The sequence below is a fragment of the Zootoca vivipara genome, chromosome 3, assembly GCF_965207765.1.
Source record: "Zootoca vivipara chromosome 3, rZooViv2.hap1.1, whole genome shotgun sequence".
NCBI lineage: Eukaryota > Metazoa > Chordata > Lepidosauria > Squamata > Lacertidae > Zootoca > Zootoca vivipara.
Window position 1 is genome coordinate 22,067,787 of NC_142586.1, and position 26,782 is coordinate 22,094,568.

The window sequence follows — 26,782 nt, forward strand, 5'->3', positions numbered from 1 at the left end:
ATAGCAGGGTCCAGGCAGACATGAAAAACGGCTTTTCATCTTCAAATACCAACTTTTCTTGGCTGTGCACAATTCTCTTTTCTTTTTAAGCTATCCAAGATATGGACAAAAAGCTGAAATACAATGCAATTATGTTTAACCCCCCCCCCCCCGAGTGGCTGGGGAGATTCAGCCAGATGGGCGGGGTACAAATAATAAATAATATTATTGTTATTATTGTAACTTACATATGGTGATTATGCAAATTTCCTATTTATCTGCCATGCCTGTGAAGCACTGGACCACTGAAAAAGTTCCACAGCCTCTACAAAGTGGATCCCCTTAAATAACTGTATATAATGCTGGTACCTGACAACAGATTGTGAACCAGGGTAGCGACATTCACATCTTGGAGATGCTTAAGGGTTTCGGTGTGGAAAAGGCGAAGTGTAGATCCCGATGTGAAGGCAATCCAGATCCCAACTCCTGCAACAGCCATGTGAGAAATCACCATCCCTTCCTCTTGATGGGCTTCAAAGTGGCCCTGAGTAATAGACAGAAGCAACTCAAAGTAACATAGCAGAACAAAAAAAAACCATCTGCAATCTATAGTTGTCATGGATGGTGATTAGCCTGCTCTTCACCCTAAGGTTCCAGGGCAGGTTACCATAATTGAAACAATTAAAGGTTGGTTGTTTTCTCAGGGTAAACCAGGTATCCACTGTAAGCTGTGCCAAGAATTAAACTCTCTCTCTTGTTCCTACAACATGGATGGATGGAAAACTCATGATGATTATGAAACTCCAAATGCTTGACACTGTATTTCAGGGATCCCCAAACTGCGGCCCTCCAGATGTTTTGGCCCACAACTCCCATGATCCCTAGCTAACAGGATGTATTTTAACACGGGGATTCAGATGTTCCTATTGTAGGAGAAAAACAACAGCACCCAACTCCAAAATACAAGGGTGTGTCCTAAGGTGTTGACGGTCAGCAGAGCAGGGAGAGAAGCAAATTTCAAAACCTTCTCCTTCCTCTTGGAGACTTTGCAAGTTCCTTAAAGATGCACTGGAACAGGGGTAGGCAACCTAAGGCCCGTGGGCCGGATGCGGCCCAATTGCCTTCTCAATCCGGCCCATGGACGGTCCGGGAATCAGCCTTGTTTTTACATGAGTAGAATGTGTCCTTTTATTTAAAATGCATCTCTGGGTTATTTGTGGGGCATAGGAATTCGTTCATTTATTACCCCCAAAATATAGTCCAACCCACCACATGGTCTGAGGGACGGTGGACCGGCCCACGGCTGAAAAAGGTTGCTGACCCCTGCACTGGAAGGTCCTCCAATCCTCCCCCGCGAGCAGGATTTTTTGGGCAGTAGGGGGCAGCAGATTTGAGAGGGGTGCCAAAATCCGCTTGCCTCACTGTTCAATTGGCAGAAGCTTTGTCACCAGCTGAGCGACACAGCTACAACCCACAGAATATATCAATCACCAAACTCAACAATAGAAGGAAAAGACTAATCAAGAAAAAAAAGTAAGCCTTCAAGACTCTCCTAAGTACTTGAAGGAGTGGGACTTGTCAGAGAATAGTTGGTAATGTGTCCCAGAGTGATGGGGCCTTCATAGAATAGGTCTTCTGCTGACTGTTGTTCACCCTGGCATTTGAAAAATCCAGATTTCCTCAAAATTTAAGCAGAGTGTAACCAATCGGAAGACAGAATCCTGGAACAATGATGGATCAGAACTCTGTTCACCCTGAGGATTTTAACAAGTTATAGGGAGAATAGTCTTGTTCTGTTAAACTTCACAGATTTCAGCCCACCCAAGACAAGGAATGTCGACATATTGGTTCAAATATCTGCATGTAATATGTTCTATTTGAAGATATTCTGAACTCATTCGGATAAGCAAAATAGCTTATGTAGCAGATGGCTCTTGAAAAAGGATAAATTGTGACAGTTCCAGTTATATTATTCTGCAAAAACACAGCACTGAATCCTCTCCTTCAAATATATGGGAACAGATGGCATTACCCAAGTAAAGAACAAGACTGGGAAGGGGGAGGAGGGAATATATGGCCAAGACTGTGCTAATTTTGTCAAATCAATTGACTCACATCAATCATGAGAAAGCTCAGTTCAGTCAGGAACTGGAATATTCTGTTTTTAAATCTAAAGTTACGAGAGGCAATTATTAACAGCATTTTTTTTTTACTGAACTCTATGTTAAAAGGTGGGTGAAAAATTGAGCTGTACAGGAAAAATACATATGATGATATTAGGAATAAATCAAATCTTTCAAAGTGGGTTATTTGGGGATCATTGGTTGCTGTGATACAATATCATTATGTGACACCATGCAGCACTATTGCTTTCTTTATGATTAAGACAGATTAGAGAACATTATGAATATTAGTAATTTCAAAGCTGATTTTCCAGTGGAAGGAGGAGGAAAGAAGATGCTAGGTGCCTTTTAAAAAGAAGATAAAAATACTCAGAAGAGAATCAAGTAAATGCAACACTAATTTAAAAGTTTTATATCACTTGCATGCTGTGCTTCGTAGTTTTTAAAAAAGTAACAGCCGTGAAACTGATTTAAAAAATGGGAATGCATAAATAAAACTCAAAGCCAAGTACTGTAGGCTGTTTTTACTAACACATTAAATCTGCAATCTTACAAACTTGGAAGCCCCATTGAACTCAGTGCTATTTACAGTGCATTCACTATGCATGTCTACTGAGAAATAAGTACAGTATTGACAAACTCAAAAGCACACACACAAAACACAAACTATGAAAGCAGCTGAAAGTAGACATTGAAAGTAGGCATTGAAAATGTATTTATTTTAAAGGGTGCAATGTACTTTTCCTATACTCAGAGCAGATTCCTTCAAAACATTAACTCAATATAAAACGTATTAATGCAAAATAAACAACGACAAACCTGCAAATGCAAATCAAATAATTAAAACTCAACAATCAAGCACCTTTAGAAATGGGAAGATTTTATATTGTATGGAGAAGGAAGCAGCTGTGGGCTCACCGAGAAGAGTACTGTTATTGCTCCAATGCTGTAGAGCTAAGCTGTTCTTTGCACCTGGTGCCCTCCTGTTGCAGAGCAAGACCGTCAGTTAAACAGTGATTGAGTAAAGGCTCATACAGAGAGCATGGGTGTCCAAGGTGTGTGCATGTTTCAGGCCTTGAGGAATTCAACAAATTAAGTACCAGTTGCTTCTATGCGGCCCAGAAGCTGACAGGCAGCTAGTGCAATTGCTGCAAAGCAGGTTTAATGTATTCCTACCTCACAGTGTCTCTCAGAAGGCAGGTAACTGTGGGAATATTCTACTGCATTGGCCTTCAAGGGTTATCTCACAAAGCACATGACAGTAGCAGACCCTCCAAGTGTCCCTATTTTCCAGGGACATCCCTGATTTAGAGAAGCCGTCCCTGTTTCTGATATGATCCTGGAATAGGATGTCCCTATTTTCACTGGAGAAATATTGGAGGGTATGGAGTTATCTGACCCCCACACTACCTGAAGGCAATCCTGTATAGGGAAGTTTTAAAAAATGTTTTATTATGTTTTTATATATGGTGGAAGCTGCCCAGAGTGGCTGGGGCAACCCAGTGTGTGGGGTATAAATAGTAAAATTATCGTTATGGAATGGGATGTCCCTATTTTCTTTCAAGAAATGTTGGAGTAGGCAGGAATTACCCCAGCAAAATGATTAAGGGTAGAGGGAGAATAAGTGATTTTTATTATCAGCTGTGGGTTGGGACAAAAGGGCTAATAATGTACTGAGCTGAGAAAGTTTGCATTTTGCTTCCACTCATGACAAGAGCTTAGAATACTGTTATCAGGAGGATGACTAGGTAGAAAGCCCTCCCCCTCCCCATTCTAGGTTCTAAAAGTCAGAAATGGGACTAGAATTGTAGACATTTTCTTTCTTATGTTTGGTGGTTGGTGGTCTCCTATCTCACCCACCCGCTGGAATGCGTCCACGTAATTTTATCCTTCTTAATTAGGGAATGATTAATTGGGGATGGATGCCATAGTTCCCAAAGGATATTTGTGTTTGGAGTTATTATAGGAATGATACCTGGTATAAAACACAACCCGTTCCCTCCCACCCTGCCCTCACAATCTAAGTTCTCTTCCCTTTGACCCTGCTATAGAATAAGACACTCAACCCAACACTTGACTCGGACTGAAGGTGGGAAGAGGAAGCCAGCTGTTACTTTATCTAGGAATCCTCTGTTGCTGGGTGGGGGCCTCTGACAAATTGGTTAGGATCCACACCCTTACTGTTGCAACATCTATTAGAACAGGGTTTCTCAAACCTGGATTTCCAGCTGGGTTTGGACTACAATTCCCATCGTCCCTGACCACTGGGCCCTGCTAGCTAGGGATGATGGAAGTTGTAGTCCCAAAACAGCTAGAGACCAAAGTTTGGGGAACCCTGGGTTAGAGGAAGGGTTATATGTTTCTATTATGAAGTCTTATTAATTCCCTGCCAATAGGAAGTAGACTATTTCCCAGTTGTTGTTTTTAAATGTATTTTTCCCTTAGATGGTTAAACATTAGGTTTCTAGAGTGAGCAAGCAAGAATCCATTCTGTTGTTACAGCAGCAAACATTTTCAAGAAGTGCTTCTCTTGCCACATTCTGTATTTGCCAATTCATTATGCTTCCAGACAATGTGTGCTTCACTGTTGAAACTGATGCGAGACAAAAGGCCATGACCATACTTTATGTAGGCGGCAAGTCAATTAATTGTGGAGCCCCCCCCCCCATTTCTCATGACTTGTATTATTGGCTTTGGACACTGCTTACTCCCACGTCTCACACTCAAGTGTTTATCTCCGATCACATGTCATTCCACTTGCATTATTGCTGGAAGAACTGGGGTGTCCTTGGCCTCTGCAGGTGGGCTGTGCTATCCTGCTATTTCCTAGGTTATCATTAGCACAGGTTTATTGAAAGGAATTGTGCTATTGGAGAAAAAAAGATGTCAATGTTTAAAAGAAGAAGTTACCCTTTCCCAAATAGTATAGGACGACGTGCACCATTTCAGCTATGCATACTGTACCATTCAAACCAGAGTTCCAAAGACCTTTTAAAAGCAGTTCACCAGTTCATAGTACAACATAAAAAAGAGCACATGCACATCAACAAATAGTGTCAGTCACCCAACCTCTTCCCAGTCTCTCTCTCTCTCTCCCATTTTGCCATTACTTCTGTGTGTGAAGTTGTGTTCTCTTTCTCCTTACAGAGCAAAGACACCCAAAGCTACCATAGTGCTCTACTGTTTCCACTGCCAGGGGAGAAACAACAAGTGCAATTCAGTACAGTGGTACCTTGGTATGCAACCGTTTTGGATTACAACCGTTTTGGATTACAACCACGTCAAACCCAGAAGTGCATGTCCCTTTTTTTGGGATTACAACCCATTTTTATTTTTATTTTGGGATTACAACCCTTTTGGAGGCCCCATTGGCAAAAGCACGCCTTGGGTTACAACCTGATTTGGTTTACAATCAGACCTCCAGAACGGATTATGGTTGTAAACCAAGGCACCACTGTACTATGGTTTGATACCCATTGGGATTCATAGAATCATAGATCTGGAAGAGGTCCCGAGAGTCATCCAGCCCAGTCCTCTGTAATGCACAAATCTTTTGCCAAGCATAGGGCTCGAATCCACGACCCTGAGATTATGAGTCTCATGCTCTACTGATGGTCCTCTTCCAGAAGAGAAAGAAGAGAACATTGCCCTCCAACCATTTCCCCATCTCTCGAATAGGGAGAAAAATAAAATGCATTGCAGCTGTTGCTACTCTCCGCAAAATGAATCCACCCTAGCATTCTTCCGGTGGCATCAGCAATCCATTGCATCTTCAATTTTCTTCTCTCCAAAGGAGGCCTGTATTTCTTTTCTCAAGCTCCAACTCTATGGCAACGCTAGATCTCCATCACACATTTTTTGGAGCCACAGCCAAATCTTTCAACATAGTGGTGGCTGCGATGGTCTACCGCTATTACAACAGCACATCACATAGTTTGCATCTTTCTCTCTCCCCCCCCCCCTTACATCCAGTACAAACTCTTTTGTGCTTCAGGCCCAAAGAGCTGTGCCAAAAACTGAACTGTGCTTTCTCAGGCATAGCAAGTTCTGTATAATGGGCACCATTGTTCAGGAGAAGTGACTGACTTTTAACTACTCGGGAGAAAGAGAGAAAGAGCAGCATTTAGGCATCCTACCAAGGAACACAGGGTATTTCTTGTTTATCTAGCGAGTTTCAGATGGCTTTGTTTGTTTTTAAAATGAAGTTGTCATGTATTTCATCCACACAAAAAACACTGAACAGTAGGATTGTTTTACATCTCCACTGAGGCACTTTTCTCCCCTGAACACTGAAAGGGAGATCCGTTTCACGAACACTGAGCTTTCTGTGCACCAGACACCTACGAGATGGGACCTGAGACAATTCTGAAGTAGCAGCTTGTTAAGCGGGAAAGCAGCCATGCCAAACATGCATGAGAGGCAAGTAATCAAAGGCACCCTAAAACCCAATAATGCTTTTGTGAAATACACTAGTTATTAAGCAACTCTCTTTTGCAGCAGCTAGCCTGGTGACTGGGAGTGGCCGCCGAGACCATATAACACCGGTCCTGAAAGACCTTCATTGGCTCCCAGTACATTTTTGAACACAATTCAAAGTATTGGTGCTGACCTTTAAAGCCCTAAACGGCCTCGGCCCAGTATACCTGAAGGTGCGAATCCACCCCCATCGTTCAGCCCAGACACTGAGGTCCAGCTCCAAGGGCCTTCTGGCGGTTCCCTCACTGCAAGAAGTGAGGTTGCAGGGAACCAGGCAGAGGGCATTCTCGGTAGTAGCGCCTGCCCTGTGGAATGACCTCCCATCAGATGTCAAGGAAATAAACAACTATCTGACTTTTAGATGTTTTATCGTGTTTTTAATATTCTGTTGGGAGCCCCCCAGAGCGGCTGGGAAAACCCAGCCAGATGGGCGGGGTATAAATATTATTATTATTATTATTATTATTATTATTATTATTATTATTATATCATCATCATCATCATCATCTTTTGGAAGGGCAAACACTTCACAATTGATGGAATTTCAATAATGCAACAGTATTAGCACCCTAATTCTATGCTTGCATAGCAACATCTAGGAATAAGTCCTAGACTCCCGTTCTGGCTGGGGAACTACCATAACTTCTAGATTGACATTGGGAGATGGTACTGGTGCAGGTTCTGCAGCAATCACAGAAATGGAGGTGGATGTTTGCCCTGTCCAAGAAACAGCAAAGTGTTATCATGTTCCGGGCACCTGGGCTTGCTTCTTCCTACTCCAGCCAGAATATTTGTGTCCATGCTTTCTTATGAGCCACCCTTTCAAGCTCATTTGAACTACAGTGCCTTTGTTTGCAGAAAAGAAAACGGAGGATTCCCTCTCTTGCCAAGGATAGCCCTTATGAGAGCTACAACATACTGGGGTGGGGTAGGGTGGCCAGAACTGCAATTGCTAAATAAAACACACAGACACACACCTTATAACCACAATGTTATAGACTGATATGCAGCTTCCAAGAGAGCTCTTAGACCAAAAAGCTTCATTTAATTTCAGCTTGTGATGTGGCTTCCAAAAGGAAGTGTCCTAAACGCACAGCAAGGAACGAACAATGGGGAGGAAGCCACAGAGATAGCTCGGCATCTCGGCTTGTTCGTTTGCCTTGAAAATATTTAACATGTGAGAAAGACATTAAGCAGCATTTATTATGGACAGAAGAGTGGCTGAGCTGCAGACCGGGAAGGCAGTCTTTTGTCAATATTATTAACTGGCTCTTGATTGTGCACGTTGTCAAGGGCAATGTGTGCCATATTTGTTTGATGGGTGCTTTAGCATCAGGCAAGGATGCTGGCACCTGAAGTGGTCCGGTGAATTGAAAGAGTTAGCAGCTGATGGGGGAGGCAGGCAGCTGAGGACAGCAGTTGTCAGTCTCAATTGACTTCTGCTTTACATAATTCTCTTCCCTATTCTCAAGAGTGTTGGGCTGAGGCCACAGTTGGGTTCTGGACCTCTAGCCACAATACTCTTTGTATATTAATAAAACTGCCCTCCTGTTCTTCCCAACACCCTGCAAGTATGATTGAAGCTTGAATTTTTTTTAATGTTAAGACATAAGGGACAGCATATGCATGTCAAGTGGTTTTAATGCCAAAAGTGCTGTACAGTGGTGCCTCGCTTAACGAATGCCCTGCTTAACAAAATTTCCGCTTAACGAAAGGATTTTTCTAGTGGAGGTTGCCTCGCTAGATGAATTCATTTTACGAAAAATTCGTCTAGCGAATCGCGGTTTCCCATAGGAATGCATTGAAATTCAATTAATGCGTTCCTATGGGCAAAATAAAAATTGGAAAAAAAATTCAATGCATTCCTATGGGATTCGCTAGACGAATTTTTCGTTATAAGAAAAGACCTGTGGAACGAATTAAATTCGTCTAGCGAGGCACCACTGTATCTAAAACTGTCGGGGGGAGGGGGAGGAAGAGTAGATATTTCTACTGGATTTGAAGTTGTTTGAAAAACAGGTCAAAGCTTTGCTTTAAAAAACAGCCCAGAGGTATCTGATGGCCGGGGTAGAGGATGAGTTCTCCAAAGTAGGGCTATGGTTTGGCAAAGACAACAGAGGTACCAAATACAAAGATGACAAACTGTGGAGAGGCCACTAACAAAAAGCTAATGGCTAGTGCTTCATCCACATTCGGCAGATGAGAAGTGCAAAATTCAAAGAAGGGTAGACATGGGAGCCCTACTTTAACCATGGATGGTTCAAGCTGGCATCCAGCTCGCTTGTCTCTGTTCCCTAAGTGTTTAGACTGTTGTCAAGAGGAATAGCAAGCATAATAATAAGCCTTCTGCTTGGACACCCTTAAAGCGCAATGACTCATTTATAGCCTGAGTTATGATGCAGTGGGAACAAAACAGATCACCATATTTTCTGCAGGTGTTAAGCTGACCTGAAATGAAATGTACACAAGTTCATGTAGCAAACAGGGCTACCGTATATGAAACATTTTTTAAAAAGGCATAATTGGAAGGTTTTTGTTTTGTTTCATTGTTTTTACCTCTACAGTATGAGTTTCGGTACTGATTATAAAAATTTGTCCGCCAGAAGCAGCCCAGATGGTTTCTTCCATGACAAGGAGACTTCTTACTGGAAGGACACCCAACTTTACTACTTTCTGAGGTTCTGAGTTCCAAGCTCCATCTTTAGCAAGAAGAGACAAGAGAGAAATGGCTGTCAATGGTTGCCCAGGGAGATCATGAGACACACAATCTATTTTCATATATAATATGATGCAATCTTCCTTGCCCAGAATGCATTCTATTCTTTTCTTTCCCCTGTCCTTCTATAGCCTCTATTCAAACGAGTTTTGTGAGGTTCCTGTACTGCTTCAAAAACCTCTTTGACCAAAGACCACAGCTGGGCAGGAGGGGGAAAAAACAACTTGAAGGCATCAAGCCACAGACAACAATGGCTATACCATGCAAGGAACACAGGAAGCTCCCTTATGGTGAGTCAGATCATTGGTCCATCTAGCTTAGCATTGTCTGCACTGCCTGGCAGTGGCTCTCCAGGGTTTCAGGCAGGCAATCCCCACCCCCACCCCCATACTTGGAGATTCTGGGGATTGAACCATTGGCATGAAAACCAGCTGTGTTATAATCCTCTCAAACAGTGGTCTACATACAACACACTGCAATTGCTACAACAGGCCGAAAAGATCATTATTAAGTGGTTCGCTACGACTCTCAGCAGTTTTAACTGCACCAATAGAGGGGTGGAGTTTGGGAATCATTGCAATACTGGTCTTTGAATTCCGGGGGTGGGGGGGAGGTCTATTGTAGGACCCACGTCAAAATGGAAGCAACATGAGAGCATTTCCTCCTAAAAATCACTAGGGATGGAAGAAAGAGAGAAGGGCCTTTACATTATAAGAAAATACCTAAGCTGTTGCTGTGCACCGGAACTCTAATCCTAATGTTTGGTTTTCTAGAAAATGGCACTGCTCCACTAATTGGCCTTCCTTCCTTTGAACATTTGGCAGCTCTTTTTGCAAAACACTCACAGCTGGCAAGAAAAAAAGGGGGGCTTGAATAATATATAGGTTAATTCTTTGACATTCATTCATGATTTTTTGTCATATACTCAGTTTAATTAAATATGATGTGTCCTCTTCCCTTGCCAGTTTGCCTCGCTTCTGCTTTGATTTAGCTAAAACTAACATTCATCTTTGGGTTTGATAGCTTCCCTTTTTTCCTCGCAAGCTCCACCACTGGTATTTCAAAGACGCTGCCAAAACAACCCTGCAAATAGGGCTTGTTAATTGAGTTGTGCAATAAAGCATAAACATTTGTACATCACATTGTCATGAACGGTGACTACTGACCACATTTTTTTAAAATGCCAGGGCAGTGAGATTTAAAACATGCAGTTGTACAGCTAAAACTTTCCACGAGCTTTTCACTAAGCTCCCACTACAGAAGAAACAACCCACTATTTAGCGACTTGTCTCTTGAATAGGCTTAGCTGCTTAACTTTAATCAAAGTTATCGAAGGATGTTTGGCTGCATGTGTTCTCATCTACACTTTTTGGGATCATAACACTTTAGTAGGAACATCCTAGAAAACTCTGTGCTAGAAGCAAAGACATGATTTTTTTGGTATATAAAAAGAGATTTCAATGAAAGAAAATGTTTGCCTTTGAAAAGGTTCTATAGATTTAATTTTCCCACTTAGGGCAGAATTTTCCCCCTATGTTGAGTGCCAAAGCTTCTGATGAACAGAAGCAGGGCTTTAGAAAGATGGTGGGATCAGGGGCGTAGGAAGAAAGGGACGATGGGGGTGGATCGCCCCGAGCGACGTGATCCCAGGGGCCCCATCACTGCGCACGGCCGCCCTGCCCCAAAATGTGTGACGTCATTGTGCATGGCGCACCCCCGCCCCCGTAACATGCGCCACGTCACTGGGGGCAGCGCGCCTGCTCTCTGCCCCCGGTGGCGGAGCATGAAGCTCTGCCGCTGGGTGGGATCAATATGCCAGGATCAAACATAGGGGCCCCTTTACTTTTGGACTTAACTTCTGAGTGTCAGCGGCATAAGAAGCATAATTTCTGCATTGAACATGGAAGATTTGTTGCTTGTTGCCAAGATAGTTGGGTAGAGAGTTAATGTTTGGCTAAAGCCCGGATAGATTATTACTTCTTGAAACATAAAAACAGGTGATCATACAGCATAATCGCACAGATTCCTCTATAGTGTTTCAAGAAAGAACACTATTGTACATTATATACCCAACAAAGTAGCTTTATTTCATTTTCTACCCCATTTATATTTGCAACACCATGAACTATTGCTGAATTGAATGAACAGTTCAAGTTTTACTATTTAACTGGTGCATTCCGGATCCCCTGTTAATAAACAACCTGTGCCAATCATTATTGGTTCAAATTCTCTGTCCTATTACTCTTCAGCCTTCATATGTCCAGCAAAATAGGTCAGCACTTCAAAAATGGATCGTTGGAAAAACAGCTTGAGCTGTACAAAGATCATAGTTACCAAAATGGTTAAAAAACAAATGCTTCCTGGGGGGAACGGGACCTTGATATGACTGGGCATGGTTTTTTACAGAAAAGTGCCATAATCACAGCAGATTTTAAGTGAAGAGAGAGCAACCTAAGTCAGAGAGGCCTACAAATATTAAAGAGAGGCTCCCACTGCAAGGGATGCACTTTGAGCTCTCTGCTTAATATCTGCATAGCAGTTTCATTTCATTTCAGGTCAGCATTCCAGCAAATCATCCTAGGGTATGTGCTACAGCCAGAGGCCAGCAGTTCTGTTGCTGCCAACCCTTCCTGTTGAACAGTGGAGCACTCTACAGCCATAACTTTTATATTTGATGCTGGGCAGTGCCGGATTTATGTACAGTCGTACCTCGGGTTACGAACACCTCGGTTTGCGAACAGTTCAGGTTACGAACTGCGCAAATCCGGAAGTGTTTTCGCCACGTGTGCGTGTGCAGAAGCGGCACGCGCGGTCTGCGCATGTGAAAATCGCGCTTTGCGCATGCGCAAAATGGCGCTTCGGGTCGCGTTCGGTTTATGAACTATTCGGATTGCGAACTGCGATCCGGAACGGATCACGTTCGTAACCCGAGGTATTACTGTATAAGCTAAACAAGCTATAGCTTAGGACCCCCCTTTCTTGGGGGCCCCCAGAAAATTTAAAGGGGAAAAAACCAGGATGTACATTTCCAAAATATAAGATAAAAAACAAATAAAATAAAACCTACGTACAGCAACAGTGTTTTGTGTTGTATAGGCTCCTATGATGTGTACGTAATGGGCCCCACCTGCTAGCCTGCTCCCTAAAATATCACTGGTTTGATCATTTCTATATATAGGGTGCCTACATTCTGCATGTGCAAATGGCTTTAGATACCTATTAGGTCCATAAATTACATAATAATAATAATAATAATAATAATAATAATAATAATAATAATAATAATATATTATTTATACCCCACCCATCTGGCTGGGTTTCCCCAGCCACTCTGGGCGGCTTACAACAGAATATTAAAATACAGTGGTGCCTCGCTTAACGAATGCCCTGCTTAACGAAATTTCCGCTTAACGAAAGGATTTTTTGAGCGGAGGTTGCCTCGCCAGACGAATTCGTTTTATGAAAAATTCATCTAGGGAATCGCGGTTTCCCATAGGAATGCATTGAAATTCAATTAATGCGTTCCTATGGGCAAAAAAAAATTCAAAAAAAATTCAATGCATTCCTATGGGATTCGCTAGACGAATTTTTCGTTATAAGAAAAGACCCGTGGAACGAATTAAATTCGTCTAGCGAGGCACCACTGTACAACAATCTACTAAACATTAAAAGCTTCCCTAAACAGGGCTGCCTTCAGCTGTCTTCTAAAAGCATATATAGCATATATTCAACTCACAAAAAACAGCGACAACCTGTTGTTGACAAAGGACAGCTGGACATATAAAGGGCCCCATTACCTACAGCAGCTTAGGGCCTCATCAAACTTAAATCCGGCCCTGATGCTGGGCTGTGAGGTGCTTCCTCTCCAGTATTAAGGCATAAAAAGCAGGGTGGTAGTGGCAGTGCAGGGCAAGCAAGCCAAGAGAACAGGCAAGGAAAGGACCATCACAGTTCACTTACTTTGCCAACCCTTTGCTGCTGCTACCACTGCCTCTTCCTGGCATCCTGCAACAGCCTCTCTTCTCATTCCTTAACAGAAGGAAGAATACGTGGCAGCAATTGACAAGCCACTCAGAGGTTCTAGAACATCACAGCATCCAATCTGCTGATAGGTTATAGCCTCACACCTTTGTTTTTTTTTAAAATGACAGCTCAAATTGCTCCGAGTACATATTTAGCAAAAGGAAAAAACAAAACAATGAAATCCTGATTTTGGCAAAAGATTCCAAAGTCATTCAAGGCGTTATATATAATTTCTGTACCTTCCAGCTTTGTGTAGATGGCGATGTTACCATTGACAAGGCCGGCAAACAAATGGTGAGTCTTGTAAACGAGGCTCATGACAGTAGATTTCTCAGGAGCAAAGAAATGTTGAAGTCGCACCTTCTTTGAGCCTTGACTACTTTTGTAAACAGAGATGCTATTAAGAAGCAAGGGGTGGGGTGGGGGAGAAAACATGCTTTAATATAAGCTTATATTTTTAAGGTATCCTGGCAACTCTTAGAAAAATAAAAAGGAAAATGCATTGAACAGCAAAACTAGACATCCACCTTGTTTCCCCGAAAATAAGACATACCCATAAAATGAGCCATAGCAGGATTTCTCAACATTTGCGCAATATAAGCCATACCCCGAAAATAAGGCCTAGTGATAGGTGCAGTTCTGGAGGGTGCCAAGGAAGAGGTGAGGCTGGACGCGTAATAAAAATAAGACATCCCCTGAAAATAAGCCATAGCGTGTTTTCTTGAGGAAAAATAAATATAAGACAGTGTCTTATTTTCGGGAAAACATGGTAATATAAATATGTGACGTGACACAACTGGGCTATTCATCTTCCCACCCTACTTCATGCCATTTGTGGGCAGGAAAACAGTGCAATAGTCTCGTGCCTCATTTTGTTTATATTAGATGTTACAAGATGAACAGACTATAGTGACATGGAGCAAGGCAGGCTGGTGAATTTTATAATATGCCATTTGGCTTTAGATTAGTCAAAACGCAACGCAAACTACACACACACCTTCTACTGTAAGACAACATGACATTAAATAACATATGCAAATCAATGAGCTCAAAACATGAAAACCACCTTCCTTCTTCCATGCCAAGGCAAATGGTAGGCACACTGGAGGGCTTTGTCGGTGTATCTTCTGGCTCAGAAGGCATATTTGATTCTTTACGTTTCTCGTCTTCTGGAATGTAGACCATGCAGAGAATCCTCGATTCCACATTGAAACATTCAATAACTTTTGGACTGGAGTTTTGGAATGATACAATGGCAATTTGGCCCATTTGGTTAGTACAACTGCCAATCTGAATTTGGAAGAAAAGATTATTGTACTTTTGTCAGCAAGATCCCTGTTAACAAAAATGCATGCAGGGCAAAACTAATTAAAGAAAGCTTCATCAAGGTTTCAGCAGTGAAATGAAGTCTTTCTGGCAACTCAAGGCAGAGAGAGAGAGAGAGAGAGAGAGAGAGAGAGGGAGGGAGAGAGAGAGAGAGCATGCATATTATACTGAATGAAAATACTGAGGACAGGAAGGGGGAATTCAGTTTTATTCATAACATGAACTGGGAGCTGAGATTGTCTGTTGTGGTTGTTGTTGAAGGGTGTATATGCCTTTTAAGATCTTGTTTGTACAAATGAATCTACACTGAGTGATACTTAGAACCTTAAGATTTTTAAGTCTCTGTATCTAAAAATAAGTTTATTATAAGTTATGTTGGCTACATACAAACATACAAATACATATTGAATGACCAAGACATGTGCCCATGATCATTTCTGCTTTGGAAGGTTGCTCCCATTCAGTCCTTCCAGTCACGAAAAGCTCAAACTTGAACACACTTGGAGGACAAAGTTTTGAGAGTAAATGGAGGCTTGCATGAATTCACTGCTCCTCAAGGCCAAGAGCCAGAAAGCCCAATAACTAAACGCTTTCTTGAACTGTTAATTAGCATGTAGGTAGACAAGATGCTGAAAGATAACAGGCTTCCTTTTTCAGTTTAAAGCAGCAGTGGTGTATGTGGGAGAGATAAAAATCGGGCTGGCGGAGCGGGTGCTTAAAACTTTCCCACCTTATGCCATTTCCCCCAGCCTTGTTCTTCAAGGTAAAAACTTATACTGTAGTATGATCTGCCTCACAGGACCAAGAAAAACTTTGGTGTGTGTGTGTGTGTGAATCAGGAAAATGGCCCAGGCAAAAAGGATTCAACAACTCTTCCTCCAGCTAATTCACAGGCTAATCCTCCTTTTCACAGCTGCTTTGATCTTTTTTAAAAAAGCAGAAGATGATTTGATCAATAAACTCCCAGCGTCTCATCTGGCTTGGCCTAATTATGATCAACTTCCTTAGTTACAAAACCTGGCATGACTACTGAAATAAACAAATATTCCTGATTCCCCCCCCCCAACCCCTGTCATTGGGGTTTTCAAGAACTTACCCACAGAAAACCATGCTCTACAGTGAGAGAATCTGGATCAGTTTCTGCCCCCGAGTATGGTTCAGGATTGTAAGCAGCACATTCCACCTTAAAACACATTAAAATTTGTTAGTGCAAGTCAACCTAGTCGTCTTAGTGTCAAAATAAATCTGAAATTTGGTGGCAGCAGCACATCAATGCAATGGGCTTCTTGTGGAGCAGTAAAACAACACTTTTTATTTGTATGCGACATATGGCCCATTTAGCATGCAAGATACTTGAACCCAATAATAATAATAAAAACCTGCAATAATTAGCAGAGGTGGCTTAAAATGAGTTGGGATGCATTCAGACATGGGGATTTTTATATTCCTTTTCCTGATTATAATGCCACTGCTTCTATCTCAGATGCTAATCTTCCTTTTACACTGCGTTGCCTGCTGCATTATGGAACTGTGGCCTTTTCATCGATATACCACCATGTCACACTTGAATTTTAAATGGTTGGGTAAGAACTGCATGCTCGAATACCACCTGAAATTTCATCATGGGAAGTTACAGTGTGAACTTTCTGTGACCTTTTAGGTTTATAGGGTTGCAAACAGATTTTTTTTCTGAAAGCAAATAACATGGAAATGAGAGCTAAACTTCCACTAGATACCACTAGTTTTTTCCCCAGAATTGGCTTTTATGTCATATGAAAGATAATATAAAACGTGGAAATGCTATGAAAACAGCATAAAGTGCTGTCTAAAAACAGCCTTGGATTTCTTCTAAGTGTGGTCCATATTTCTTCTGTTTCATATCTATATGTCAGGTGCCTATAAAATAGTTAATAGTTACAGACAGGAGCAACATATCTAGAAGTTAAGAGTAAACGAGTGAGAATTAACGGGCATAACCAACTCTCTAAAATTAGGTGGGCTCAAATATGGAACACGGCTATGTCACCTGATAAATCAGGTGAGCTATCTTCACTTCACCTCAAAAGCAAAAGGTAGAACATGCCAAGCATGCTTCAGTCAACAGAGTACCTCCTTAGCAAACAAAGATGACTCACCTTAAACTCCTGTTGTTTGGCCATCATCACAGGCATGTGCTTTACAAGCAGTGGGTGCTTCTCTTTTTTTATCTGATTCCCGTCATCATCTATGCAGAACCAGCCCAGCAGATTCTCCTCAACTATAACAGCAAAACGAGGTGGGGGGAAATCAACACCCTTTTATTTAGGAAACTAGTCTAGTATATAAAGCTTTTCTAAAAACCAGTGTCTATGGACAAGGTGATAAAAAAACCTATTAGGTTTGAATAATAATAAAAAAGATTTACCCATACTGACACACAGGAGGTCCTGAATGATAAACATGGTGGAATGTCCCAGGTTGCATTACTTCATTCATAATAATAATAATAATGCAATAGCCACTTTCCAGTCATCTTTAGCTTCATTATGTGTATTTGGCTAAAATCTACATCACCTCTGGGTTAAGTTTGTAGTGCTTGACAATTTGAATGCATTAAAATCATTAAAAAGGTAAAATGCTTGGGCTGAAATCCTGTGGTTCATGGCAAGATATCAAGGGCCTATCATAGGTTTCAGATCTCCCTTCCTGAGGGTAGAAAAGTCCAGCCTCAGGGAGGCAGATTCAGGCTTGTGAAGGCCTCACAGTTGCCATGGGAACCTCCGAAGCCCTTGCCTTAACAGTATAGGCAGAGGCAAAGGGGAGCCACTCTTCTGTTCATTCACCTTGTCTTCAGAAAGGGGGACAAACTACCCAAGCCCTGGACCTGGCATGGCTTATTTCCCTTCTGTTGGGAACAATGGGTGGAAATCATAAAATTATGTGTGTTTGTTCGTGTGCATGCACATGTGAGGGGAGAGGTATATATATCTAGCTCAAAAGACACAAATTACCACATTCTAGCAAATATTAATTTGGAAGTTAACCAGAAGCCAACATACATATACTATTTATTATACAGCTGTTTGGAGCATGCTAAAACTAAATCTTACCGAGAGCAAGTTTAGCCATTTGTAAATTATTGATCCAAGACTGTTTGATGGCAGGTGTAAATGTATTGAACACCGCTGTAAAGAAAGTAGGCCGTCCTGATCTATTAGGGGAGAAAGAAAAAGAAAGCAACAACTAAGTGCTTCAGCCCATTCTCTCTTGGTGGAAAGAAAACAAAGCTTTCTAGGTTATAATTCTCCCGGTTGAGTAACATGAGATTTTATGTTGGACCTTTCTTCAACATTACCCCCATTGCCCACAGATCGGGAAAATCAGAATTAAATGGGTGGGAGAGGGGAGTGCAGGCTGCCATTCAGATGAAGACAAAGTCACATGGATGACATGAAGAACATGCACACATGGGATGCATCGAGTCCACTTTAACGGCCATGGTCTCTCCCCTACCACCAGAACCTGCGTTTCCTTCACAACCCAACTGCATCTTGCTTCTTCCATCACAGCTCTGGAGCAGCCTTCAGAAGGAAGAGAACACTCTCCCTCTCCCACGGTGCAAGTTTTGGGTGGAGGCTCTACAACCCACTGTCTGGGTGCTTGGCAGCAGCTCCTGCTACCCTGCAACAACGCCCTTGCAAACAGTGCTAGATCACTACTAACTTGTCCTGCTTCCCTGGAAGCTGAAGTTGAATCCTACAGCGGTCTGCAGCTCTGATTTCGTCTTCTTTTTTCAAAATAAGCTTTTGTAAACCTGAGGTCCAGTCATGTGCCACTGATTGATTTAAATTCTGATGGAAAGGGATAAAGAAAAGAATAAGAACACCAAGTTTATTTTCGGTTTATGCTTCCGGTTTCTGTCTACCACTAGCACCCCTAGCTCAGCATGATAGACACTAGCAGCCTGAGCCACAAGAAAAGCAGTAAGACTTAATGCATAGTTAGAACCTACGTATGAACACCCCTAAGGAAAATACACTTGGAGGGAGCACAATTTGGAGCAGGAAACTGTCTTAGGCAACCCTTCCCTGCTTTTCTGCCTTCAACTTCTCCAGCTCCCAAACGGAACTCTTCTGAAGAGGCACACATATGGGGCTCTTAGGGGTTGGGGTCTCCAGAGAAAGAGAGACAGCAAGGTGAGAGATTTCAGTTTTGCCACCAACAATCCCTTGTACCACACTGAAACTACACCTTCCATTTTAGAAATGATTAGGGCAGACCTGAATGAGATGGCATCGACCTGGCACCATCATGTGCAATTTGTGCCTGAGGGTAGCTTTCACAAATACACAAAGTATAACAAACAGCCAAACGAAAAACCAAATAATTTTTTTAACAGTCTTGGTTAACTGCTTAAGTGGTGAGACAGTACAGTGTTTTGTATTAAAACAACTTAACTATCAATAACACCACCAACATGCATTGTCATTGTATGGCAATATTTCCTTTTAAAAAATTGCAACTTGCAGTTTGGTGTGCTTCCATATCAAACTAAAGGGTGAGAATATGCTGCGACTCAAACTTAAGAGAAGCGAAGTAAAACAAGATCAGCAAGGTGTATAGAATCTGCTTACAACTCTGAAGTTAAAACATTTAACGGTAAACCAATTAATTAAGGGTATGAACAGAGTATATGTGCTTGGGCACACACTTTCACATCAAAAACTTCTTTAGCTAGCAGGAAAGCATATCTGAGAATCAACTCAATCTTTATGCGTTATTATTACCTGGTAGTTTCCTTTAAGACTGCCTATTAGTTGACTGATTTGGCCAACTACATTCAAATCGTGTAATAGATTCTGCAAATCATGGTACAGTTGCCCTGGTCCCATATAAAGCTTGTCTGAAACACATTGAAAACATGCAGTTTATACACATACAAGAGGACAGTATGAGTTGCCACAGCTAGCTTTATGGCCAAAGACACAAGAACAGCATCCTTTATTTCAACTTCAAAGAAGAATGGTTTATTTCATTTGTCTTAGCAAAATACAGACTTTCCTCTTAAGCTGGAAATTCCACTGCAAAACAGACTGAGTTAAATTGGGTACCTTTTGTTTGCAATATTCTCCGCTGAAAATCAACAAGCATACTGATTAAACCTCATTTGAAAATGAATGGATTAGTGGAAGAACCAGGCTACACAGATACTTACAGACAACAACCCTGCCAATTCTTAATGCATTAAAGTACTAGCAACATAAAAATGTGAGGAGAAACTGTGTAATTGCAAGAGACTTGCAGATTAAGTTCCCATCACATAGTGCTTTTTCAACTATGGTGACCTGTTTCTTTGGAATCCACCTATAGCAGAAATAGTAAGCAAAATGCTGGGTTCACACAAAATATATAAAAATAAAATTATCATAAAGTTTAACCAATAGATCAATTCACAGTATCTCAAAGTAGCGCAGGGCTGATGGCATTAGTATCTAGCACATCCACCCCAACTGTTACCTTTCAGACTTTTTATTGTGCCTTCATGATGAATTATGCTCAGGACAGTATTGGGGCCAGGGGCATAGGAAGATAGGGGCAGTGGGGGCGGTGCGCCCCGAGCGATACGATCCCAGGGGCGACATCGCCACTGCCCGCTCCGCCCCCAAAATGCACGTTCCGCCCATGTGCGCGGTGAGCAAGCCACGTCACTGTGCACAGCACGCCACGCCCCCAAAACACATGCCACGCCACTGCGCACGGTGCACCCTGCCCCTAGAACGCGTACCACATCACTGGGGGCAGTGCGCCTGCTCTCCGCCCTCAGTGGCGGAGCATGAAGCTCCGCCGCTGATTGGGGCAGTTATACACAATCTCACTTCTCATTCTGCTTCCGTACTATCATTGTGTCAATGGCATGTTACAGAATGCACTCTCTCACACACAAAAAAAGCAGGTTTGATGAGCTCAAAAAGCTAAAAGTGAAAAAAGGAGGGAAGAAAAGCTCGACTCAAAAGGTCTTGTAGCTCCCCTGGCAGCTGTTCCTTTATGAAGACTCCTGAGGCAGGAGAGTGGGACATGAGAAGTGGAAGCAGCTATCCCTCAAGGATGATATTGGCCCAGTTCACATGAAAAAACCTATAGTTTAATGTGAACATGCAGCATGCTATAGTGCACATTTTCAAAATGTTCTCTCTCTGTACCTCCCCTCCCCTGCTTCTGCTGTGCTGCCAGGTAACAAGCCAAGAACAGGGTGGTGATACAATGACTACTGCAATCGACACAAGATAATATCACCAAGGCAACTATATGTAAACAAACAACAAACGTCCATGAAAATGGCAAAAGAAGTTTCTTTCCCAAATAGGTTTTATCTGAAATGATAGCAAACATTAAGTGTGCATGCACACGAAAGCTCATACCAATGACAAACTTAGTTGGTCTCTAAGGTGCTACTGGAAGGATTTTTTTATATATATTTTTTGACAGTAATAAAAAAGTCCACTTGTGATATACCAGTGGTTCAGTGCTCGGACGTCGTTCTGGTAATCCAACATTTCGTTGCTAAAAGCTTAGTCATCGAGCTTTGTAGTTTGTTGGACTGAAAGACATCATCCTCTTTCTATGCTCCTCCCAATGGAAACAGGCAGATGGGGACAGATATACCCCTGCTTTAAGTCGTTTACATACTGTCCTCTTCTGTATATTATTTACTACAAAGCTTGATTACTAAGCTCTTTAGCTTATCTTGCGTCAATTGCAGGGAACAAGCCAGCAAAAATTGTTTTCAGGAAATGCACTGTAAAGCTCATAATGCAAAATCACATTGCCAAAGGATCGAACTCTGCAGCACCATCTGGTGTTATAACACATTTAAAACACTGCATTTTGACTAACGTAGCTGAGTCCCAGGCTTCTCCTGATGCCTGAACCCTGGCTTGTGGCTTGTTTCTCTCAGAACAAAACAGAAACCTTGGAGGAGGGAGAATAAAGCCAGAAGTGAAAGTTGCCTTCCTTTCCAATGTTCCAGTTCTGTCAAATAATAACACAGCCTTGTGTTTGCATGTGAAGGGAGAGGGGCTAAGAACACATTTTTCCCAAAAAGGTGAGATTGTCGGAAAAATATTACCTTAAGTTTCCAGTTAGCAGGGGGGTGGCACTAGTGTCCTTTCTGCATGGAGAATTATGTGACAACTCCTGTTTTATGCTTAAAAATAGGGCACTTGCTCTATTTTCTGCACCTACAGTACATGTAATAATTGCAAGAGCCCTTAACCAAGCAACTTGGAAACAGAAGTACTAAAAACCCCTAAAGAAAGAATAATGCTTGAGGTCCTAGGAGCATTTCATATCAGTAGATAGCACTTGACCTTTTGTCCAGATCTGATCACAGCCTTCCTGCGAATCAATCTGACAATTCAGTACACTCACACGTCCAATGCAATAGACAACATAGGAAGAGACCTTGCCAAGGGCGTACCCACCACGGGGCAAGTTAGGGCAGCTGCCCTACTCTAGAAGCAGGGCTGGTGGGCAGAGGCGGAGCACAGCCCGGCGTAGCGCGAGTTCGCCATTCCCGCCGCGCCGCGCCGCACCCTCCCTCCAGCTCCCCGGCGCGCCCTCTGGCAAGGCCAAGCGCGGCGGGGAACCAGAGAGCGCGGCGCGGCGGGCGGGAACGCTGAACTCGCGTTCCGCTGGGCTGGGCTCCGCCTCCGCCCACCAGCCCTGCTTCTAGGGAGGGGCGGAGGCGCGGAGGAGGCAGCCACAAGCTCGCGCTCCCCACGCGCCTCTGGAGCTTCGTGCTGGGCGGGGGAGCCTGGGGCCGCCTCCTTGAAAGAGCTGCGAGGCACGGAGGAGGCAGGCACAAGCTCGCGCTCCCCGTGCGCCTCTGGAGCTTCGTGCCGGGCGCGGGAGCCTGGGGCCGCCTCCTTGAAAGCGCTGGGAGGCGCAGAGGAGGCAGGCACAAGCTCACGCTCCCTGCGCCTCTGGAGCTTCGTGCTGGGCGCGGGATCCTGGGGCCGCCTCCTTGAAACAGCTTGGAGGCGCGGAGGAGGCAGCCACAAGCTTGCGCTTCCCGCACGCCTCTGGAGCTTCGTGCCGGGAGCGGGAGCCTGGGGCCGCCTCCTCGGAAGAACTGGGAGGCGCAGGCCACGTAGCCCCGCCCACATTCCCACCGTGGCCCCTCCCCTCCCGCCCCTTGCCCCCCCTAATTTTGATCCTGGGTACGCCCCTGGACCTTGCAAGGGCAAGTGTGCATGTCTTGCTTCTGCCTACTGAGCCATCTACTTGTACTGTAATCAAGCAATATAACAAAACATGCAAGAACGAAGGGCTGCAAGGATGAGGAAAAGCTGTAAAAACCCAGATTAGGCCGACAGCTAATTTAGTACAATACAGAATTACTGTTGTGGGTGGGTGAGGAATATGCAACTGTTCTAAATCTGTGCGACAGAGAAGGAACAGCAGCTACAGCAACTATATGTTGCTATAAGATTTGGGCCCAAACTTTAACCCAACTAAAGCCCAAATGCAGATCTTGATTTTGCCTAAATGGGAGGTTTAAGCAGCCAAATAGTGATGAGATGTCCAGATGAGAGGTTTGACATAGGTTCACAGCTGCTAAGGGAGGCAGCGGTTGAAACCCCACCCCCACCCCAAATTATTTACAATACCAATATCTAGAGATATGTCAACTTCATTGGCAAGAAAGTACAGGTAATTTGCTCGGGTGTTTCAAAAGAGGAGAAAGGAGAGGGAAATTAGAAAAGGAAAAGGTACCATATAGAGATATCACTCATCCCAAAGTGAAGAGGTGGAGAGAAAGAGATATCTTCTTCTCCAGAGGGACACTGTAGATCAGGAGTTGGTTGGGAACTGGGGGCAGCTCCGACGCTGCATATTTTATTTCCATTGATTATTTATATATTAAATCTCTACTTCTTGGGGAAGGGTGTTTGAGTGAACGCTTGGAAAGGGACACACAAAGTTGTGTTTTCCTGAGATCCTGCCTCAAAACAAAACAATAACGATGGAGGTGGGGAAGGAGGACTAGGGGAAAGAGCAGGAGGGTGAAGGGAACCAATTAACATGACTATCCTCCAGCACAATTAAACAAGGTGAAGTCTTTGGTCCTCTCTTAAAAGTTTTATTTGGGGAAGGAGGTTTTTACTGGATAATTTTTTTTTAATTTTCATTTTCATTCTAAGTGTCAAAAAACATTAATGCAGTTATTACTAATGTATATACAGATTTGTCAGTTCGCATGCTTCTCTTCCTTCTCCTCCCCCAAATCAAGGCTTATATTGTACAATATCACAAATTAGCCAGACAAGAGGATAATTCCAGCTTTTCACCTTATCAAGTATCTCCAAATACACTTTAAAAACAACAACATTTTTTAAAAAAACAAAGCCTGGTGCTGTTTGCGAAAAAGAAACAAACAAAAAAATCCACCAGAGGCTTAGCTAAATAAGAAAGCAAAAGCCTCAGTGGTGATTTAGATGTTGATCACCAAACTCCTGGATCTACAGATTCATTATTAATGTCAAAGCCAGTGACAAAGCAGCCAAGTTTTATTTATAGCTCCTGCTGCTCTACAAACTTCCTGCACATTTCTGTTATGTAAGCAAAGCTCTTTACATCTGTACCACCCCCAACAATAGTCATTTCACTTGTTGTTCACATTGAGTTGGAACTAGCATGGTTGCTGTTTCCATGACTACCTCCAAAAGCTTCCCAATGCCCCCCCCCCAAACTCCCAAGACAACAGTTGAACACACAAACCGGGTGCAGGAGCAAGAGAAGACAACAGAGAGAAGAGCTGGAGTTTGCTTAGCACAGCGGTTCCAATATAAACCTATAAAACAGATTTCACAATACAAAAGGGTTCCAATATGAACATATACATGGGACACATATAAAAAACAAGCTGGGCATCTGGGAGTCGGGCCTTATTAATTTACAGATGCCATAGTTCAGCTTTCCTCACATTAAATACAGGCACGAGTTCTGGAAGAATTTTGGCTCAGCTCTCCATTTTAGAAGTAGTTTGCTAATGCAGAGCTAGTGTGGTGTAGTAGTTAAGAGCGGTAGACTCGTAATCGGGAACGGGGTTCACGTCTCCGCTCCTCCACATGCAGCTGCTGGGTGATCTTGTGCTAGTCACACCTTTTTGGAGTCTCTCAGCCTCACTCACCTCACAGAGTGTTTGTTGTGGGAGAGGAAGGGAAAGGAGAATGTTAGCCGCTTTGAGACTCCTTCAAGGTAGTGATAAAGTGGGATATCAAATCCAAACTACTACTACTACTCCTCTTCTTCTTCTTCTTCTTCTTCTTCTTCTTCTTCTTCTTCTTCTTCTTCTTCTTCTTCTTCTTCTTCTTCTTCTTCTTCTAAATACTTAAGGATGTTAATTCTGTATTTACTTCTCTCTCCAAAATGCCTCTCAAACCTTTTTTTTACTTACCTTTTGCCATTTCTTCTCCCCTTCTTTTGACATTTAACTTCTATTTTATCCCTGCAATGGTGACGTATGTGGGGCTACCTTTGAGGTCGCCCCAGAAGCTGCAGCCAGTGCAAAATGCAGTGGCAGAACTACACTCACTAAGGCAGACAGTCACCATCATGTTACACAGCTGCTTAAAGAATTGCACTGGAAGTCACTAAGCTGTCAAGCTAAGTTAACTCTGTTGGTTTCTGGTGTACCAAGCCTTTTGCAGCTTGGCACCAGGATACTGAAAAAAATTATCTCACTACTGCGCTAGACATAATAATAATAGTTATTATTATTATTATTATTATTATTATCCCGCCTTCCCTGGCCAAAGCCGGGCTCAGAGTGGCTAACATCATACAAGTAAGACAATGCATAAAACAAGCGATCAATAAATTAAAATACATCCCACAATTAATTCAAACAAATTAAAACTAAAACTGGACAAGTGGCAATCTTCAGGTTAAAATTGAAGGCGGTTACCAACTGTTTCCACTGATATTATAAGCACCTGTGAGCAGGCTGGAAACCTCCTTCTTGTTTGTTCTTATAGAAGGAGAAAATGAGTCAGACTGAACCTTGACCAAAGGCCTGGCGGAACAGCTCCGTCTTGCAGGCCCTGCGGAAAGATGTCAAATCCTGCAGGGCCCTAGTCTCTTGTGAGAGAGTGTTCCACGGGTCACAGCCCAAAAGGCCCTGGCTCTGGTCAAGGCCAGTATGATCTCCCTGGAGCCCAGAATCTTTAGGATGTTGTTAGAAGAGAGTTTCCTGCAGAAACAATCTTATCATGAGAGTTGTTGTGTACAATATAATAATCATAGATTTCTACAGTAGCATTATTATATTGGCACTTTTATTTCCAATCCCTTTCCTAATTATACCTAGCATGGACTTTGCCTTTTTCACAGTTGTTGCGCAGTGCGCTGACATCTCCACTATGACCCCAAGGTATTTTTACCTATCTCCTGTAATTTCTTCTCCTGTTCTCCTTTCACGTTCAACTTGTACCTTATTTATCTACCCAAAAAACCCTGCCACTGTCCTGCTGAATCTTTACATTTACTTCTTTCTCCTGCAGCAAGTTCTCTCTATTATCCCTTCCCCTTCTATTCCCATTTTAATGTATTTATTATTAGATGATTTATTTCACTTTCTAATCTCCTTCAACACCTCCCTTAGCCCTTGCCCTCAGAGAAGGAATAACTTCTGTCCCCCACCCCCCATTCCAAAAGTTATCTGTCTCCCGGCTACTTTTACTCAGTATCCAAAACATTGGTCCAACAAAAGGCTATGGCAGAGCTAGGAAGTGGGGCCGACAAATGAGCAGGATGTGGCAATGAATCCCACCTGAAAATGGCCCAAGACCCACTGGTAAATCCCAGTCTACTGTTCTGGAAGCACTGCGGTACAACAAAAATATCAAACTGTTCCAAGGTCAGGAAAGAAGCAGCCATATGTTTGGCAGTAAAATCCTTGCATGCTTTAAGAAGGTCAGTTGGGTTGTATTAAGAAGAAAAGTGAAACAAACCACTATAGCTCTTATTATAGGACTATGGTAGAGCTTCTATTAAAAAAAGAAGAAGGTTCCATCGTGAGCTCACCCCGTGGCAGGGATTCGAACCGCCAACCTTCTGATCGGCAAGCCCTAGGCTCTGTGGTTTAACCCACAGCGCC

General features: G+C 42.8%; 1 protein-coding gene across 8 annotated transcripts in view; it reads right to left on the reverse strand.

Annotated features, from left to right (window-relative positions):
- ARHGEF10 (Rho guanine nucleotide exchange factor 10) overlaps positions 1 to 26,782 on the reverse strand; it is a 91,956-nt gene that overhangs the window by 16,325 nt on the left and 48,849 nt on the right. For all 8 annotated transcript variants that reach the window (XM_088665672.1, XM_088665674.1, XM_088665673.1 and 5 more), the window contains 9 exons: positions 19,410 to 19,525; positions 18,346 to 18,473; positions 17,733 to 17,833; positions 16,779 to 16,900; positions 15,740 to 15,826; positions 14,384 to 14,607; positions 13,557 to 13,714; positions 9,135 to 9,277; positions 349 to 523 (listed from right to left, as the gene is read on the reverse strand). In XM_088665672.1, the coding sequence (XP_088521798.1) occupies positions 349 to 523; positions 9,135 to 9,277; positions 13,557 to 13,714; positions 14,384 to 14,607; positions 15,740 to 15,826; positions 16,779 to 16,900; positions 17,733 to 17,833; positions 18,346 to 18,473; positions 19,410 to 19,525 (1,254 nt within the window). The remainder of the gene's footprint in view (positions 1 to 348; positions 524 to 9,134; positions 9,278 to 13,556; positions 13,715 to 14,383; positions 14,608 to 15,739; positions 15,827 to 16,778; positions 16,901 to 17,732; positions 17,834 to 18,345; positions 18,474 to 19,409; positions 19,526 to 26,782) is intronic.